The sequence below is a fragment of the Oncorhynchus clarkii genome, chromosome 14, assembly GCF_045791955.1.
Source record: "Oncorhynchus clarkii lewisi isolate Uvic-CL-2024 chromosome 14, UVic_Ocla_1.0, whole genome shotgun sequence".
In the NCBI taxonomy this organism is placed as follows: Eukaryota; Metazoa; Chordata; class Actinopteri; order Salmoniformes; family Salmonidae; genus Oncorhynchus; species Oncorhynchus clarkii.
This window is the reverse complement of record NC_092160.1, coordinates 7,352,703-7,370,928: the sequence shown is the minus strand read 5'-3', so window position 1 is coordinate 7,370,928 and position 18,226 is coordinate 7,352,703. Positions and strand designations below refer to the sequence as shown.

The 18,226-nt window shown below is 44.6% G+C and overlaps 1 protein-coding gene across 7 annotated transcripts in view; it reads left to right on the top strand.

Annotated features, from left to right (window-relative positions):
* The window catches only part of LOC139366191 (protocadherin alpha-C2-like), a 216,337-nt gene that overhangs the window by 88,868 nt on the left and 109,243 nt on the right, over positions 1-18,226 (top strand). For 3 of the 7 annotated variants that reach the window (XM_071103395.1, XM_071103393.1, XM_071103394.1), the window contains exon 2: positions 9,140-9,217. The exons of the other annotated variants lie outside the window; for them this stretch is intronic. In XM_071103395.1, the coding sequence (XP_070959496.1) occupies positions 9,140-9,217 (78 nt within the window). The remainder of the gene's footprint in view (positions 1-9,139; positions 9,218-18,226) is intronic. 7 annotated transcript variants of the gene reach the window in all.

Sequence of the window (18,226 nt, the reverse complement as noted above, 5' to 3'; positions counted from 1 at the left end):
ATACAACGTAAACACACTTTGTTGAATGTCCACTTGCAGAATGATGGTTGAAGAAAAGGAAAGTGATTGTATTTGTTGCAATATTACCGTGGTCTCTCATTCAAGAACCTGAAAATGGTTGTCCAACATTGCAACATGTTTAATTATCTTGAACTCCGCCCTCCTAAGCTTCTTGACCCCACACAGTGTAATCATGCACTCGCAATGCAGGCTGAGTAGATGTTGGAAGCCTACAATTGAATGTGGCCACAGTTGCTGCAAACTTCACTGATGAATCCATTCAATGTTTACTTTATTCATGTATGGAAGATTGAATTGAGAGTGTTTTTATGGCTGTTGGAGAGAGCAGAGAGCAGTGTCCCCATCTGCAGGGTTCTGACTCCCCTGGTGCCATTTGCCCCATAACCTGGGTAATGCTGGGCCTGTTATGAGCGCATTCAGTTGTGTGTAAAATGTCCCATGTGGGCCAACGTCCTGTCCTGTATGTTCACCCACACATAGGCTACACACATATACTGTACACAGGTCTAAACTCCCTCCACACGCACACGCACACACACGCACACGCACACACACACACACACACACACACACACACACACACACACACACAAATAGGTGTTTCAGGCTGGGGTTATGCATGACAGCATGACATGTGTATTTCTAAAACCAGCACTCTCTGATATGCGAGAATGGGCCAGGTCTCCGATGACTCACCTCCATTCTCTCTCTACTCCAATTGCCTGTACAGATAATTGCAATGCAGAACACTATATTCACAGGTTAATGGGAGGAAGACATTCCTGTGTTTGCTTCTTTTATCTAACTGTATCCTTTTAAGGGTACCAGCCTTGCTGGAAATCTTTCTTTGACACATTTTGAGCATTTTATAGCTTTTTATTTGTCTGTCTGTCCGTCTTTTTTTTTTATTTTTAGGGAGACCATCTGCCATAGAGGAGATTTTTTTGAGATTTGGGAATTTTGGTGAATAATGGTATTATAATAGCTTAACGTCAATGAGACAACCATCTCCTGCACAGGGAGGCAGACCTGCTCAGGCTTTGCTTGTCAAACATATTTATCCACTCTTCTTTAGTGTATAGTATGTGTGTCTACATGTGTGTGTCTTTGTGTGCGTGCATGTTACAGCTTCCCCTGCCTCTGCTCCTGTCAGTCAGTACTCTCCTCTCTTATATTTCCCGCCATCTTATTTACTGGGCTGTCCTGTATGAATTAAACAGTGGGATGTGAGTGTTGTGGATGAGTATTACACTATTAGACTGAATGGCTGAGACAGCTCTCTACCCCTTCTACCTCAATCTCTCACTCTCTCCCTCCATCTTTCCCCCTCCCCTCTCCATCTCCCTCCCCTCTCCATCACCCGCCCTTATTCTCACAGCCACTCTGTTTCTTAGCTTGTCTTTCTGGTTCCCTCTTCCTCTGTCCTTCTTTTTTCCATCTTTCTTTCTTTCACTCCCTCTCTCTCTCCATTTTGCCTTCTTTTTCACACACAGCGGATCTTGCTATCTCGACCTCCTCCCACACAGCCAATTTCTCCCTTGTTCGTTCTCTCTCTCTTGTGCCCCCTTCTGTCTCCTAGTGTGAGTGCAGTCGGATGTAAAATGTCTGAAACTTTCCTCTTTCTCTGTCTTCCTGTTCTTGCTGTATTGGATGGCTCCTCCCCTATATTCTATCTGTTTTTTTATTACTTCATAAATGTTTTCTAATTTCCCCCCACCTCTTATTCTTCTGCTATCTGCATTCCTCTCCGTTTTCCTTTAATGTTCTTTTCTTTCTTTCCTCTCCTTTCCTCTCCTATCCTTTCCTTTCCCTTCCCTTCCTTTTCTTTCCTCTCTCCTTTCCTTTCCTCTTTGTAGTCTCAGTCAGTCTGTCTCTTTGTCTATAGGGACAGTCTTCACCCCACACTCTTGATAAAAAAGGGTTCCAAAAGGGTTCTTCGGCTGTCCCAATAAGATAACCCTTTTTGGTTCCAGGTAAAACTCTTTTGGGTTCCTTGTAGAACCCTCTGGGGAAAAGGTTCTACATGGAACTAAAAAGGGTTCTACCTGGGACTAAAATGGTTTTAGTTGGAACCAAGAAAGTTTCTTAAAAGGGTTCTCCTATGGGGTCAGCCGAACAACCCTTTTAGGCTCTAGACCTTTTTTTTTCTAAGAGTGCATTGTCTGTCTGTCTGTCTGTCTGTCTGTCTGTCTGTCTGTCTGTCTGTGGGGACTGTCCTCTCCTCTCTACTCTCTCTCTCTCTGTTCCTCTGTCCTCTCCTCACTCCAACCTCTGTTCTCTCTTTGGGTAACTGGGGCTGTCAGCAGTGCTGCATATTTCAGTGTGCCAGTCCCTCTCACCTGTGTGTGTGGCTGTGACAGGAACAATGAGAGGGAAAGGGCTTCCGTTTCACAGTTTGTCTTAGTTGCTTTTTAGGCACTGATGCTGAAATCTTGTACTGTATCTGTGCGATGAGTTTTCTGCACTCTTTGTGTCATTCTGACGAAGTTCTAACTGAGTAGTAGTTGATTGTTTGTGACAGTATGTGGTTTTTGACTATGTGATTCTGGGTAGGTTTTTAGACAATACTTTATGTGAGACACCCCTGTTTTCAATACTTTTTAATACCTCACCTTGCGAGGATAAAGGCACGGAGCCTTTTTCTAAAATGATGAGATTGGAGAAGGGATCCTAGACCATGCCTCCATACAGAATCTTTCCAGATCATTGAGGAAAATAGAGCTCTTTGGCCACGGATATCAGTGGTGGGCTTTGCTTCGAAAGAAAGAGGCACATGTAGAACAGAACCCCATACCATAGTTACTGTAAAATATGGATCTTCGATGTAATGGGCCTATTTTGCTACCACTGGTCCTGGGGCCCTTGTTAACCCTTGTGTGGTGTTCATGTTTTGGGTTTTCAACCAATTGTTTTGGGGTTTTTGGGTTTTCAACAACATTATTTGTTTTTTTAAAACAATACAGCCATAACAATTTACGTAAAAATACTTAATTAATAGATGTTGACTTATTTCAATTACAAGCAATACATGGTTAATATTTGCCATTTACCTCTGCTAATGTAGATCACGTTTATCATTTAAAGCGCTATGCAATTAAAAAAAAATTAAATGTGATTTTTGTAAACAGAAATCAATTAGAATCAAGACATGGGTGGAATAAATCATGTTTATCTTGAACAAATATAAATGAAACAAAGTTTTCACCACTATTGATGTTGATTGCTTTGAACAGAACAAATTGGAAGGACACACTGAACACAAATTCAAATTAAGGCCGGTCTACATACAACATGAGGGACAGTTTCACTGTCTGTGGGTTGCAAATGTATTTCTTGCACTTGATGCATGTGTACTGTGTCTTCCTGTCCTTCTTGGGTCCACACACATTGCAGCGCTTCTTCTAGAATGATGATAACACTTAGTTCAGAAATTTTATTAGCATCTCACTCACTCACTCACTCACTCACTCACGTATATAGTTGCAGCAGGCCAAGCAAGGTAAGAGAGTCAGACACACACATGCAAAAACATCACTCACACTTCTGGTATTGGAGTTGTAGGTTATGTGGGCTGGGCGGATGGGGAACCAGCATCCTCCTCCTGAATCATCCTTACGATGGCTGCAAAAGCTGGGGTGCTTGGGATATGTTGCCTCCTCTGGTTTTGAGGTCTTACCAATTCCTTAACCAGCTCCAAGAGAAAGAGCCATCTCCTCTGGAGCTTCCCTCTGTTCCAATCGGGGTTCAACGCCATCCAGATGACAAAGACGTTGTCCACAGAGATGTCCAAGATGTTGAAGAATATCACAAGTGGCCAGCGTAGGGTTATTTTTTTGCCATTGTAGCCAGTCACCAGCTTGTCTAAATTGAGGAGCTCCTGTCCCAGCTTGTCTAAATCGTCTAAATTGAGGAGCTCCTGTCCCAGCTTGTCTAAATTGAGGAGCTCCTGTCCCAGCTTGTCTAAATTGTCTAAATTGAGGAGCTCCTGTCCCAGCTTGTCTAAATTGTCTAAATTGTGGAGCTCCTCTCCCAGCTTGTGCAAAGTAAAAAAGTTATTGCACGTGATGTTGTGGCCACAGAGTCCCTGTGTCACTTCCAGGACAACTCACATCCCTTGGTTCTTCTCAGGGGCTCCTCAATCTGGCTTCCCCGTATACACCTGCAAGTTCCAAACATATGATGAAGCAGCATCACAGGCAGCCCAGATCTTGATTCCATATTTTGCCGGTTTAGACGGTATGTACTGCCTGAAGATGCAGCGGCCCCTAAATGGCATAAGCTGCTCATTAACAGTAACATTGGGCCCAGAGTTGTAAAAGAGGGGAAGGTGGTCCACCCATTTGTCCCACACTGACCTGTTTGCAGCTAGCTTGTCTCTCTGCTGCCGAGCTGGTCTGGTGTCTCGGTGTGTGCTACTCCCTTACAGAACAGCGCAAAACTGTCTCTAACCAGAATAGAAAGAGGAGTGGGAGGCCCCATGCTCAAATGAGTAAGCGGACAAGTACATTAGAGTGTCTAGTTTGAGAAACAGACGCCTCAAAAGTCCTCAAATGTCAGCTTCATTAAATAGTACCCGCAAAACACCAGTCTTAACGTCAACAGTGAAGAGGCGACTCCGGGACGCTGGCCTTTTAGGCAGAGTTCCTCTGTCCAGTGTCTGTGTTCCTTTGCCCATCTTAATCTTTTCTTTTTATTGGCCAGTCTGAGACATGGCTTTTTCTTTGCAACTCTCCCATCTATCTCTGAAGACCATCCCGTTTTGTTATTAATCCCACCCCTCAGCTACCCTCAACCCTCCCATCTATCTCTGAAGACCATCCCGTTTTGTTATTAATCCCACCCCTCAGCTACCCTCAACCCTCCCATCTATCTCTGAAGACCATCCCGTTTTGTTATTAATCCCACCCCTCAGCTACCCTCAACCCCTCCCATCTATCTCTGAAGACCATCCAGTTTTGTTATTAATCCCACCCCTCAGCTACCCTCAACCCCTCCCATCTATCTCTGAAGACCATCCCGTTTTGTTATTAATCCCACCCCTCAGCTACCCTCAACCCTCCCATCTATCTCTGAAGACCATCCCGTTTTGTTCTTAATCCCACCCCTCAGCTACCCTCAACCCCTCCCATCTATCTCTGAAGACCATCCCGTTTTGTTATTAATCCCACCCCTCAGCTACCCTCAACCCTCCCATCTATCTCTGAAGACCATCCCGTTTTGTTATTAATCCCACCCCTCAGCTACCCTCAACCCTCCCATCTATCTCTGAAGACCATCCCGTTTTGTTATTAATCCCACCCCTCAGCTACCCTCAACCCTCCCATCTATCTCTGAAGACCATCCCATTTTGTTATTAATCCCACCCCTCAGCTACCCTCAGCCCCTCCCATCTATCTCTGAAGACCATCCCGTTTTGTTATTAATCCCACCCCTCAGCTACCCTCAACCCCTACCATCTATCTCTGAAGACCATCCCGTTTTGTTATTAATCACACCCCTCAGCTACCCTCAACCCCTCCCACCTATCTCTGAAGACCATCCCGTTTTGTTATTAATCCCACCCCTCAGCTACCCTCAACCCTCCCATCTATCTCTGAAGACCATCCCGTTTTGTTATTAATCCCACCCCTCAGCTACCCTCAACCCTCCCATCTATCTCTGAAGACCATCCCGTTTTGTTTTTAATCCCACCCCTCAGCTACCCTCAACCCTCCCATCTATCTCTGAAGACCATCCCGTTTTGTTTTTTTGCCATATGTTTTTTACTGTGTTGTTTCACAAAAGTTCTGAAACTACAGTATATATATATATTTACGGACACAGTAGATTTGACATTAGTTCTCTTGTTGTTTTTAGTCCCGCCCGTCAGCTCCACTCACCCCCTCCCATCTATCTCTGAACAGCATCTTGTTGTTTTTAGTCCCGCCCGTCAGCTCCACTCACCCCCTCCCATCTATCTCTGAACAGCATCTTGTTGTTTTTAGTCCCGCCCGTCAGCTCCACTCACCCCCTCCCATCTATCTCTGAACAGCATCTTGTTGTTTTTAGTCCCGCCCGTCAGCTCCACTCACCCCCTCCCATCTATCTCTGAACAGCATCTTGTTGTTTTTAGTCCCGCCCGTCAGCTCCATTCACCCCCTCCCATCTATCTCTGAACAGCATCTTGTTGTGATTTGAGTAGGGCTGTCCATAAGTGCAGACGAAGGATATCAAGGATCTGGAAATATTCTTTATGGAGGAATGGTCTAAGATCCCACCCAATGTGTTCATCAATCTCCTAAAATGTTTTAGTAAAAGTCTCTGTGTCATTGTCCTCAGGTGAGGTATTGAAAGGGATTGAAAAAGGGGTGGCAATACATTTGAGCCCTATCTTTTTGAGAAAATATCTGACTTGTTTCACAAAATCTCTTTCTCTGAGCAATTGTATTAATATAAAATAATATCATTTCCGTTTTTTTTGTAACCTATATAGCTCAGTATTTGAATCATTTATTTTTGACAGTCTTTTTTCCCGCTCATCTTAATCGAGGGTGCCAAAAACTTTGGACCTGAGTGTGTGCGTGTCATGCTTGCGTGTGTGTGTGTGTGTGTGTGTGTGTGTGCATGTATGCCTGTGTACATGCGTGTGCGTGCGTCTGTAAGGTCACGTACATGTGAGGTACACTGAACCCTCTCAGCGCCAGTCTGCAGGCTATCCTATCAGTCATGCTCCATGTTTCATAAAGCATTCTGATGAGACCGGGATGGATGGTTTCGATTTCAGCAGCGTGTCATAGCTAGTAATGATGGAGGGTTGATGGTTCAGAGATCCCCATGCGTCATCACACTAGATCAGCTACTCTGATAAAGTAGGCCAGACACCATATTATCCACAATGCATCACACTGGATAACGAGACCAAAGTCGGACTCTAATAGGAGTTGTGTGTCAAAAGAAAATATTATTTCCAAACAATCACACAAAGACCAAAAAAAAAGCACCCAAACATAACATGTGATGTAATTCTGTTTCCCTTCTTGGCTGGTTGTGATTGTAGGAGAGAGTAGCGTGGTCCTGCAGTTGCTTTGTTAATCTCCTGTTTACACCCAACTATCTAATCCCCATTCACTTTCCAGTCCTTTCTAACATAGTTCCATAGTTCTGAAGCAAAGTGTCTGTGGCCCCATGTGTCCTTCATCTGACCTTGTCTAGCTCTTGCTACAAACGCACAACGCTCCCAAATTCCTCCAAATCCCGTTTGGTGAATACCTCCATTCTGCCCGCGCTGTCAGTGTTCCCAGTTTTCCAGGATTAGGGCGGCCGTTAAAACCGTGTCTAAGTGACGATTCCACTTTGGTGCTTGCGCAATGCGATTATAGGGAATGATCTTCATGTCGCAGTGGATGTATAAAAGCAGAGGAGCGAGAACAAGCAGAGACGCCAGTCATTCTCAGTCTCAGGAGCCGGTGACTGCCGCCCGCCTTCCTCCTCTACTCCTCTACTCCTCTCACCGTCTTTTACTAGTCTTCTCTTTCTCCCTATATTTTTCTGTTTTTGAGGGATTTTTCCAATTTTTAAACTTTTTTTTTTACAGCGCTGTCACTCTTTCTCTCGTTATGTACTCCCCTCCTATTCTTCGTCCTGTCCATCTCCTTCCTCACGCATAGCCCTCCCCCCCCGCCTTTACAGTCTACGCGAATGATACAGTAGATTGCAAATGGCAGGAATAACTAGAGAAAACGGCACGGGTTAACAGGGTTTTTAGTACCTCTAAGGAGCTGTAATAAATGGTGGACATGTAACCTCCACACAGGGCTACCAATGAAAGGGTAACACACACACACACACTTAACTCGGTTCATCTGAAGTGGGAAGCATGTCCTTTTTTTTCATTTGCTTGTTGATGATGCATTTAGGTGACTATGTTTATAATGTTGAAAGTGGAAGATGATGCTTCATGTTTTCTAAGAACTACAGAGAAAACGGAGCCTTTGCGAACGGATGAGTTCTGGAAAGGGGAGCAGGCTGAGGAACTCTTTCAAACTGCTTCCAAAGTGTCTCACTCTGCAGACCAGAGTTCCACTGCATTATTCAGTCTTATTTAAATACGTGCGTTGAGGCCTCTTGCACCAAGGGGCCACCTGCACTGAACTCACTGCACTGCACACTCAGTAGTGAACACTGCTTGAATATATCCTGTTACATATGAAGGAGACTGGTATTACACAATACATTTAGACCTTAGTGCCTTCTCCTATATCTATCTATCTATTGAGAGGGGGACAATGTCGTAGTGTAGTTGATTAGGGTTGTCTCTTTGAGAAACACGGTGTGCCCAGGGCTTTCGATTGCTGTGCAAATGCAGATTTGCTCTGTGTCTGCAGCGAGTCATTGTGTTGATGTGTATCTAGCTGAGCGCTTGCTTGGTGATATTAGGCAGGCACACAGCTGTGTACTCTATCTCTCGTTCTTACACGGCGGGAGATTTCCTTTTTCATTTCCGCAGGGGAGAAAGACATATGCACGGCAGCATCCCAAACACATTTAATAACTGAACCACGGTTATTGTTTATGTGGTGTGTGTCTGAGTGGCTGTGATTCGGGTGCATGTATTTATCAAGCAATATGTGGTTTTGCGGGGGTGTGTGGGAGTGTTTGTGTCATGTGTGGCGAATCAGTTCATCTCATCTCTAGTAGAGAGCCAGGATCCAGGGAGAACAAAGGAACTGAAGGAAAAATCTCCCCCTCCTGGTCAAAGGCTGAACTAAATGTGTGTGTGTGTGTGTGTGTGTGTGTGTGTGTGTGTGTGTGTGTGTGTGTGTGTGTGTGTGTGTGTGTGTGTGTGTGTGTGTGTGCACGCTCTGAGCTCTATTGATATCTATTGCCAATGTGTTTCTGTGTTTCTATTCATTTAGATATAGATAGTGGGGCCCAGGCCATATTCCTTCACTTATACTCACATGTGTGCATGTGTAACATTTATTAAATGCTTTGTGAATTTCACCAAGTTTAAGCATGACTGCGTTCTTGGCCATACGGGCATGTTTCTATTTTTCCCTGCAAACCTAACAGATGGGGGTTGGAGGATCATAATATTTGTGCGCTACAAATGTTTGTTGTGTTTCTCTTTTGGATACAGATGAGAAGTGAAACATTAAGGCAGGATCCTCGAAGTCGCCCCCAGTCTCTCTCACACACACAACCCAGAAAACTAACGGTATAGTAAAATCCCTGAATATACGTGTCTCAATGTGTTACGTAGCTATACATGTTGTCTCAGTCTCTCTCAGCGTTTCCCTATAAGTGTGTAACAGTGTGCCCCTGGCAATAGTGTCACTGACATTGTGTGTACGTAATAGGTCGTCCTTGTGGGGTCCCCGTCCTTGGTGCATGGTAGTGCTCGTCAGAATGGGGCAATGAGGGAGGGCTGGGGGGAATAAGAGAGAGGCAGCATGTGCGTCACCGTGGAGGGGGGGGGGGGAGTTGGTGAATCTATTATACTGTGGAGCTCTTACCCCGCTGGAGGTGGTCCCAAGGGGACTATACATCTATCGGACACCGCCTGTGTCCCCAGCCACTCCGAGAGCCAATCAAAGAGCCTGTTATAGGTGTGGTAGAGGTTTGGACAGCCTATCAGAGTGATTACTGCCGATGCCTATTGTGTGGATATCCAATCAAACAGCCAACCATAGCCTTGGTTTAAATGGCATGGTTGGTTTCCTGGCCTTTATATTGCTAAAGCAATCCATTTGTTGGATTAAATGTAGTCGTTTTATGCAATAACTCAACTTATATTAGCCACACATACACACACACACACTCACACAGACATGCACGCAAGCACGCGCACAACACGCGCACACACCCCAGCTAGCACATAACGTTCTGAGAACTGCATGCCGCGTAGAGCTTGGTGAGAGCGTGGTTGTGCTTATTTTGCACGCAACCTCCCCATAACGTTTCCTACAGGTTTCCCCATGGTTCTATTTAAAGTCATGCCCTCAACTTGTCCAGAGAACCTTAAGAAACAACGTTCTTCCGTGGGAATTCCAGGACTTCAGCATAGTGTTTTCTGGCGGTTTTCTCACGGTTCTATTTAAAGTCATGTTCTCAGAAGATTTAGCCCGTACGGACACACAGGTGTAATAACTCTACAGTGGTCCCTGCAGCGTGCGCTCAGACCGGTGGGACTAGAACACTTATTGACAACGTTCAGTTAAGGCGGATGCAATGTTGCATAAACACGGTCTTTACAATGTGGTGCACGTTCTGAAGTTCTGTTCTGACGGGAGATATGCAAATGTCTGCATACTTGATCTGGGGAAACACTGGGGAAGTGCTTGGGCCCTCGGCGAATAGAGAAGTTTGTCCGGCTCAGTAATACCTCAAACGGGAATTGTCGTCAACAGCGAAATTAGCTGCTTCTATGTGAATTCATGGGGAGGCGGGAACACACCTCAATTCAAACTGTTGTTAGAAAATAAAACTTGTTAGAAAATCATTTGACATTGACAAGTTGAAACATAGCCTATAGTGTAGATAATTAACAGGCAGCATGCCTTGGCTTGAGGGCTGTGTGAGTTAACTTTCCTATTGCATAACAATCACATTTTGGAACAGTGAGTGCATTCTGACATCACGCACATAACAAAAACTCACGCTGCGGTGACTGTTAGAGATATTTGGAACACACGCAAAGGTTAAGAAATCAGTCGCAGGGTTCAAAGTGTTAAGTTAAAGCATATACATTCCCTTCTCAGCATTAACAAAACTCTCTCTATCCTCTATCCTGTGAAGTGTGTTCAGGTGTGTTGGCCGCGTCCACTAATTGGCCACACCTGATCTTAATGAGTGGTTGTTTCCTTTGAAATGGGGTCCATTTGAATGGACAAAAACCTTTACAGCTTTGTATATGAGTTTTTAAAAAACATGCCATGGTAGCTCCATCCTGCTGGGCCAGTGGACTAATTCCATGGATAGAGAGCAGAAGACTGTAGGTTCAAATCTGCCATACAACACTGAAATAGAAATGTGTTTGCATGATTAATGCCTAATCAAATGAATTTCCTGTCTGTGCTTAGTGTTCTAAACAGTTACCCTAAGCTAGCAGTGTTATTAAAACATGTTCTCAGGAGGTTATTCAATTACCTTCAAATGGCCTGTAATTTCTGTTGTAAACATTAATAAAACCTGCCAGGAAGACTTTCAGTGAACAATAGAGAAGGGTTTTCAGAAACTACCTGCAACCTAAAAAAAAAAGAACCTTCCCAGAACTGGCTAAATGCTCAGTTTTAACGGTCAGGAAACGTGTGGCTTTGTTCCCAGAACCAATGGGAAACCAAAAACTTACGTTTGCACAACTTCCAAGGAACCACATTTTCTAGCTGGGACACACACACACACACACACACACACACACACACACACACACTTTCCCATTCCCAAGTCAGCGCGTATCTAGTCCAAGCACTCAGCCTCACTCCTGCCTGTGAGAGGGTTTTGTTGGCTTGTTTGTGTATCAAATCCTCCACATACTTTTCTCCCTGCAGCTAAACTAGTAACCCAGACACTTGCACGCATGCTGAATTCCAATTAGGTTCAGCTCTGCAGCTACAATACCACACTGTTGTCCGTTTATTTTACTAATGATAGTGTGCCTGGTCTTTTCCCGAGAGGTCACGTTTCCTTATGCACGGTTATTCTGATATGAATATGATCGCTATAATATTACTTTCATGTCTTTCTATCAATTTTACATAAGCCATGAACGTAGATCGACACCAATTCACACACGTAGATCGACACCAATGAAATTTCAGCCATGGTACGATGCTAGTTCTCATTCCAGTTATTTTGCTGTCACAGTGCAGAAGCTAATTATGTGATTCTGAGGCATTGCGGGCATTGTGTCATTGGTTTCCATGTTAGTGAGTGTTGACTGTGGTTACCTGTCTGCAGCTATATCAGCGGGGTGTTTGTGTGAGCGCCATGTCCTGGTTTTTCTCTTGTTCCTCTTCCTGTGCCTCTGGTCCCATCCCTGTCCTACTTACTCCAGAAACGAGGGGAGAGCAGAGCAGATTTGGAAATAAATTATTAAATGCTAGTTGGATTAAATACTGGGAGCAATTCATCTCTCAGAGTGGATAAATGTGTGTAGTTATGCTATCATGTGTGTGTGTTTGCACACGGGTGTGTGGTGAGTGTGTGCGTGAGGTTTAAGAACTCCTCCAATCTATCTCTGTGAATAATTCGTGGGTATGAAAAATATATTATAGGAACAGGCAATTGGCCCTGCAATATTACAAGAGTTATTGGTTTAGTCTGCATGACTTCCCCTCATACAGGAAGTGTACTGTACATCCTTACTCATTTCTCACTGTTCACATTTCTCCATCCCCTCTTCCTCTCCCTTCCTCTCCCCATTTCTGCTCTCTTCCCCCTTTCTCCCTCTGTTGTTTTCTCTCCACCTCACTCATTCTTTCACCCTTGCGCCCCTTCCCCTCTCTCATTCTTTCACCCTTGCGCCCCTTCCCTCTCATTCTCTCACCCTTGCACCCCTTCCCTCTCATTCTCTCACCCTTGCGCCCCTTCCCCTCTCTCATTCTCTCACCCTTGCGCCCCTTCCCCTCTCTCATTCTCTCAAACTTGCGCCCCTTCCCCTTCCCCTTTCTCATTCTCTCACCCTTGCGCCCCTTCCCCTTTCTCATTCTCTCATCCTTGCTCCCCTTCCCCTCTCTCATTCTCTCACCCTTGCGCCCCTTCCCCTTTCTCATTCTCTCACCCTTGCGCCCCTTCCCCTCTCTCATTCTCTCACCCTTGCGCCCCTTCCCCTCTCTCATTCTCTCACCCTTGCGCCCCTTCCCCTCTCTCATTCTCTCTCCCTTGCGCCCCTTCCCCTCTCTCATTCTTTCACCCTTGCGCCCCTCCCCCTCTCTCATTCTTTCACCCTTGCGCCCCTTCCCTCTCATTCTCTCACCCTTGCGCCCCTTCCCTCTCATTCTCTCACCCTTGCACCCCTTCCCTCTCATTCTCTCACCCTTGCGCCCCTTCCCCTCTCCCATTCTCTCACCCTTGCGCCCCTTCCCCTCTCTCATTCTCTCACCCTTGCGCCCCTTCCCCTCTCATTCTCTCACCCTTGCGCCCCTTCCCCTCTCTCATTCTCTCACTCTTGCGCCCCTTCCCCTTTCTCATTCTCTCACCCTTGCGCCCCTTCCCCTTTCTCATTCTCTCACCCTTGCGCCCCTTCCCCTTTCTCATTCTCTCACCCTTGCGCCCCTTCCCCTTTCTCATTCTCTCACCCTTGCGCCCCTTCCCCTCTCTCATTCTCTCACTCTTGCGCCCCTTCCCCTTTCTCATTCTCTCACCCTTGCGCCCCTTCCCCTTTCTCATTCTCTCACCCTTGCGCCCCTTCCCCTCTCTCATTCTCTCACCCTTGCGCCCCTTCCCCTCTCTCATTCTCTCACCCTTGCGCCCCTTCCCTCTCATTCTCTCACCCTTGCGCCCTTCCCCTCTCTCATTCTCTCACCCTTGCGCCCCTTCCCCTCTCTCATTTTCTCACCCTTGCGCCCCTTCCCCTCTCTCATTCTCTCACCCTTGCGCCCCTTCCCCTCTCTCATTCTCTCACCCTTGCGCCGCTTCCCCTCTCTCATTCTCTCACCCTTGCGCCCCTTCCCCTCTCTCATTCTCTCTCCCTTGCGCCCCTTCCCCTCTCTCATTCTCTCACCCTTGCGCCCCTTCCCCTCTCTCATTCTCTCACCCTTGCGCCCCTTCCCCTCTCTCATTCTCTCACCCTTGCGCCCCTTCCCCTCTCTCATTCTCTCACCCTTGCGCCCCTTCCCCTCTCTCATTCTCTCTCCCTTGTGCCCCTTCCCATCTCTCATTCTCTCACCCTTGCGCCCCTTCCCCTCTCTCATTCTCTCTCCCTTGTGCCCCTTCCCCTCTCTCATTCTCTCATCCTTGCGCCCCTTCCCCTCTCTCATTCTCTCTCCATTGCGTCCCTTCCCCTCTCTCCTTCTACTGTACTTCTCCCTCCCCCTTTCTGTCCCATTCTCTCACTCGACTCCCTCTCTCTCTCTCCCTCCCTTCCTGCCCCCTCTCTCGACCCTTGCCACTGTATCACTGTATCGTCGTCATTAGCGTGATGCTGCAGTGGGGTGGGGTTCTGCTAATAGCATTGTTATAACACGGTTCTGCATAGTCGCTCTGTTACAGAAGCCCACAGAACGCTGTATCTCTGCTGCTCTGCTCTTACAGCAGGCATGGGATACATAGAGAAGGAATAGAGCTGGGGAAGATGGGTCACTATCTGGTACAGAAAGGCTATTTCTTCTGTTAGAAAAAGTACTGTCCATAACCGAGGCATAGTACTAAAGACAGCAAGGCAGCATTTACAGTCAGGGCCAACATTTTTGGCACCTTTCATAAAGGTGAGAAAAAAATACTGTATAAAATACATAATACAAATAATTAGCTATATTAATGGTCCAAAAAAATGTGAAAATATTATTTTGTACTAATACAATTGGTCAGAGAAAAAAAAGAAGTAATAATTGTTTCTTTAAAAAAGATAGGTATCAAAAATATTGGTTTTCAATACCTTTCAGTACTTCACCTTGAAAGGATAACAGCACTGAGACATTTTCAAAAATGTTTTATGAGTTGAACACATTGGGAGGGATCCGAGTTCCTTCCTCCAGATCCTTGATATTCTTCACCTGCACTTATGGACTGTGTTCTTCAATTCAACCCGCAGGTTTTCAATGGGGTTCAAGTCCGGAGACTAAGATGGCCATAGCAAAATGTTGATTTTGTGGTAAATGAACCATATCTTTGTGGATTTTGATGTGTGCTTGGTTTATTTCTTGGTGGAAGATCCACTTGTGGCCAAGTTTCAGCCTCCTGGCAGAGGCATCCAGGTTTTGGGCTAAAATATCCCGGTTCTGGGAAAAGTTCATGATGCTGTTGACTTTAACATGGACCCTAGGACCAGTGGAATAGTGACGGGGGAAGAAATCGAAACAGTTACATATCGCAATATTATTTTGGAGAATATTGTATTGATGTGTTGACTCCAAGTATTGATCTGTACAAAAATAAATAAAAAGCGATGCTTTTATTTTGCTAGGTAGCGTTAGCCAGTGCTAGTCGGCTGCACCTGAGCCAAAACGCCCGGTATTTTTCATCCTATAGCTTGTTCTCCATCTTCTTTTTAAAAACTGAGCCAACGTGTTTTCAGCACTTTCAGCACATTAATTTCCATGATCAATACACATTCCCAATTCCCAGCCCTACAGTGGAAACAAAATAGCTCCATAACATCTAAAAACACCTCCATATTTTACAGTAGGAATGCGGTTGTTTTCGACATATGCTTCCTTTTTCCAAAGCCAAACCTACCACTAGTGTGCGTGGCCAAAGAGCTCTATTTTCATGTTATCTGACCATAGAACTGGTTCCAATCCACCAAGTGCCAATGCGGTTTAGCGAACTCCAGAAGTTTGCATTTTTTGAGAGCTTGGTTAAATCTGCATTTTTGTCAAACTTGACTTATTGACATAGCCTTGTTCTGTTCATTGTTCTCTAGCTATATAGTACTCTAAATACCCCAATTCATGTTGTTCATGGTGACACCATTCAAACCAATGAGGGTTCAGAACTTCAATGTCAATGACCTCACAATCAGCTTTTTGCAGATGGAACCCATTTTTTTTTTTTTCTCGTCTTTTTTTTTTTTACATGTTGAATAATCTGTATACATACAAGAAGTATACAGATAGACAATGATAACATATGCTAGGGGGTACAACAAATGACAGATTATACAAAGACCTTAAAAGAAACACACATGTATTGATTGTTTTAACAGCTTTCTTATTAGAAGAAAGTTGAACGGTCATAATGTACTGCTCGAAAACACGGAAGAGGGTTTTTTTATGACTGAATTTACATTTATGAATGTGAAATGTTGCCTTTTCAGAACGATTAGATTCATGAGGTGAAATTGTTTTTCTTTATCTTTGTTGTAGTTAAGGAAACCGAGCAGCCCATTCTCCCATAACAAACAAAAGTCATCAAGAATATTAGCAATGATAAAACTGTGAATATCTTTCCATCATTGTTTTACATGAAGACAAATGCCAAAATAAACGCGAAACTGTCTCTGGATGCTCAACACAAAAAGTACAGTCAATGTTCATGTATTTTTTGAGTTTCATCAGGCAATGATTCGCAGGGTCATACTTATGGATCATTCTGAAAGAGACCTCTTTGACCTTGTTAACAAGCAGGTATGTGTGTGGTAATAGCCAGACTTTTTCCCAATAGATATTAGCGACCAATGTATTCCAGTAAATTGTGACATAAGGGATGGATACACTATCCCTTTGAAATAAAGCACGTACAGCTTTTCGCTACACTCGCATTAACATCTGCTAACCATGTGTATGTGACAAATACATTTTGATTCGATTTGTCCTGATGGAGCAAAGAGAAACCTATTTTCCCTATTGGAGAGTCAACTGGATTAAGGAGGGTAGGTCAAGAAGGTGAGGTCTTGCTACACCTCTAAATAACATGAGAGTTCATAATGGAATAGCATCAAAGACTATGGCGAACTCTCTAGGTGTTACAGGGATATTGTAACGAGATAAAACATTTACTCACAATTGAGTAACAATCCTTCTGCATTAAAAAGTTGACTCACCAGTAGGATATGATTATTGAACCAGTTTTGTCACGACTTCCGCTGAGGTCGGTCCCTCTCCGTTGTTCGGGCGACGTTCGGCTGTCGACGTCACCGGTCTTCTAGCCATCGCCGATCCACCTTTCATGTTCCTTTTGTTTGTCTTGTTTTCCCGCGCACCTGGTTTGCATTCCCTCATTACTCGTCTTGCATATAACCCCCTGTTTCCCCCCATGTCTGTGGGTGGAATTGTGATATGTACTGTAAATGTATGTGTACTCCAGGCTGGTTAGCGCCGGGTTATTGTAACCCGTGTGTGTGTTTAGTTTTTTGAGTACCGTGTTTTGTTCGCCTCATTAAAGGGCTCCGTTTGCTACCCATTTCTGCTCTCCTGCGCCTGACTTCCCTGCAGACAGTTACTCGCTCCTTTACAGAATCCCACACCTGTTTTTGCATGTCCCTTTTCCTGAGCTTTCCCCGCATTTCCAGCATAAGGCGCTCGTCGATTCATGCGTGGCTGGGAATTTCAAAGACAAAACAAATGGAAAATGAAAGGTGGACCTGCGACGGCTAGAGGACCGGTGACGTCTACCACCGAACGCCGCCCATACAAGGAGAGGGACCGACCTCGGACGGAAGTCGGGACAGTTCTTGAAAAATAAAGACTTGTTTCTATACAAAATGTCCTTATTGTTCCAAATGAAATACCTATGCGGGGAAAAATTATGTTTATATATTAACGACCACGCTAAGAATACTTGTCTATGAAACGCAGATAATTTTGCAGGAATTTTATCAATGTTATAGTTACAAAGTAACATAAAATTGAGGCCACCAAAACGGGAGAAGATATAAGGAAGGATGAAATTCCAAATTGAAGTTGGATTCTTTAAGAAATGTTTAGCCCAATTTATCTTAAAAGTATTATTCAAAGTAGGAAATCAGATCGAACCAAGTCCCAAGCTCTCGATTTGTTGGACGACATAAAATAGAGCTCCCATACTTACTGCAAAATATAGTGGTGGAGCTTTGATGTTATGGGGCTATTTTGCTTCCACTGTTTCTGGGGCCCTTCCTAAGGCATCATGAACTTCACCCAGTACCAGGACATTTTAGCCAGAATACCTGTTTTCCTCTGCCAGGAGGCTGAAACTTGGCTGCAAGTGGATTTTTCAGTAAGAAAGTAACCCCAAGCACACATCAAATGCACAAAGAAATTGTTAATTGACTAAAAAAAAATCAAAATTTTGCTATGGCCATCTGTCTCTGGACAAGAACCCTTTTGAAAACCTGTGGTTTGAATTGAAGAGGGCAGTCCATAAGTGCAGATGAAAGATATCAAGGATCTGGAAAGATTCTGTATCTATGAATGGTCTAAGATCCCACCCAATGTGTTCTCCAATCTCAGAAAACATTGTACATTGACAGTGACAGTGACATTATCCACGCAAGGTGAGGGATTGAAAGGTATTGAAAACAGGGGTGGCAATAATTTATCTTATCTTTTCGAAAGAAAAAATATATTTTTCATTAAACAAAATATAT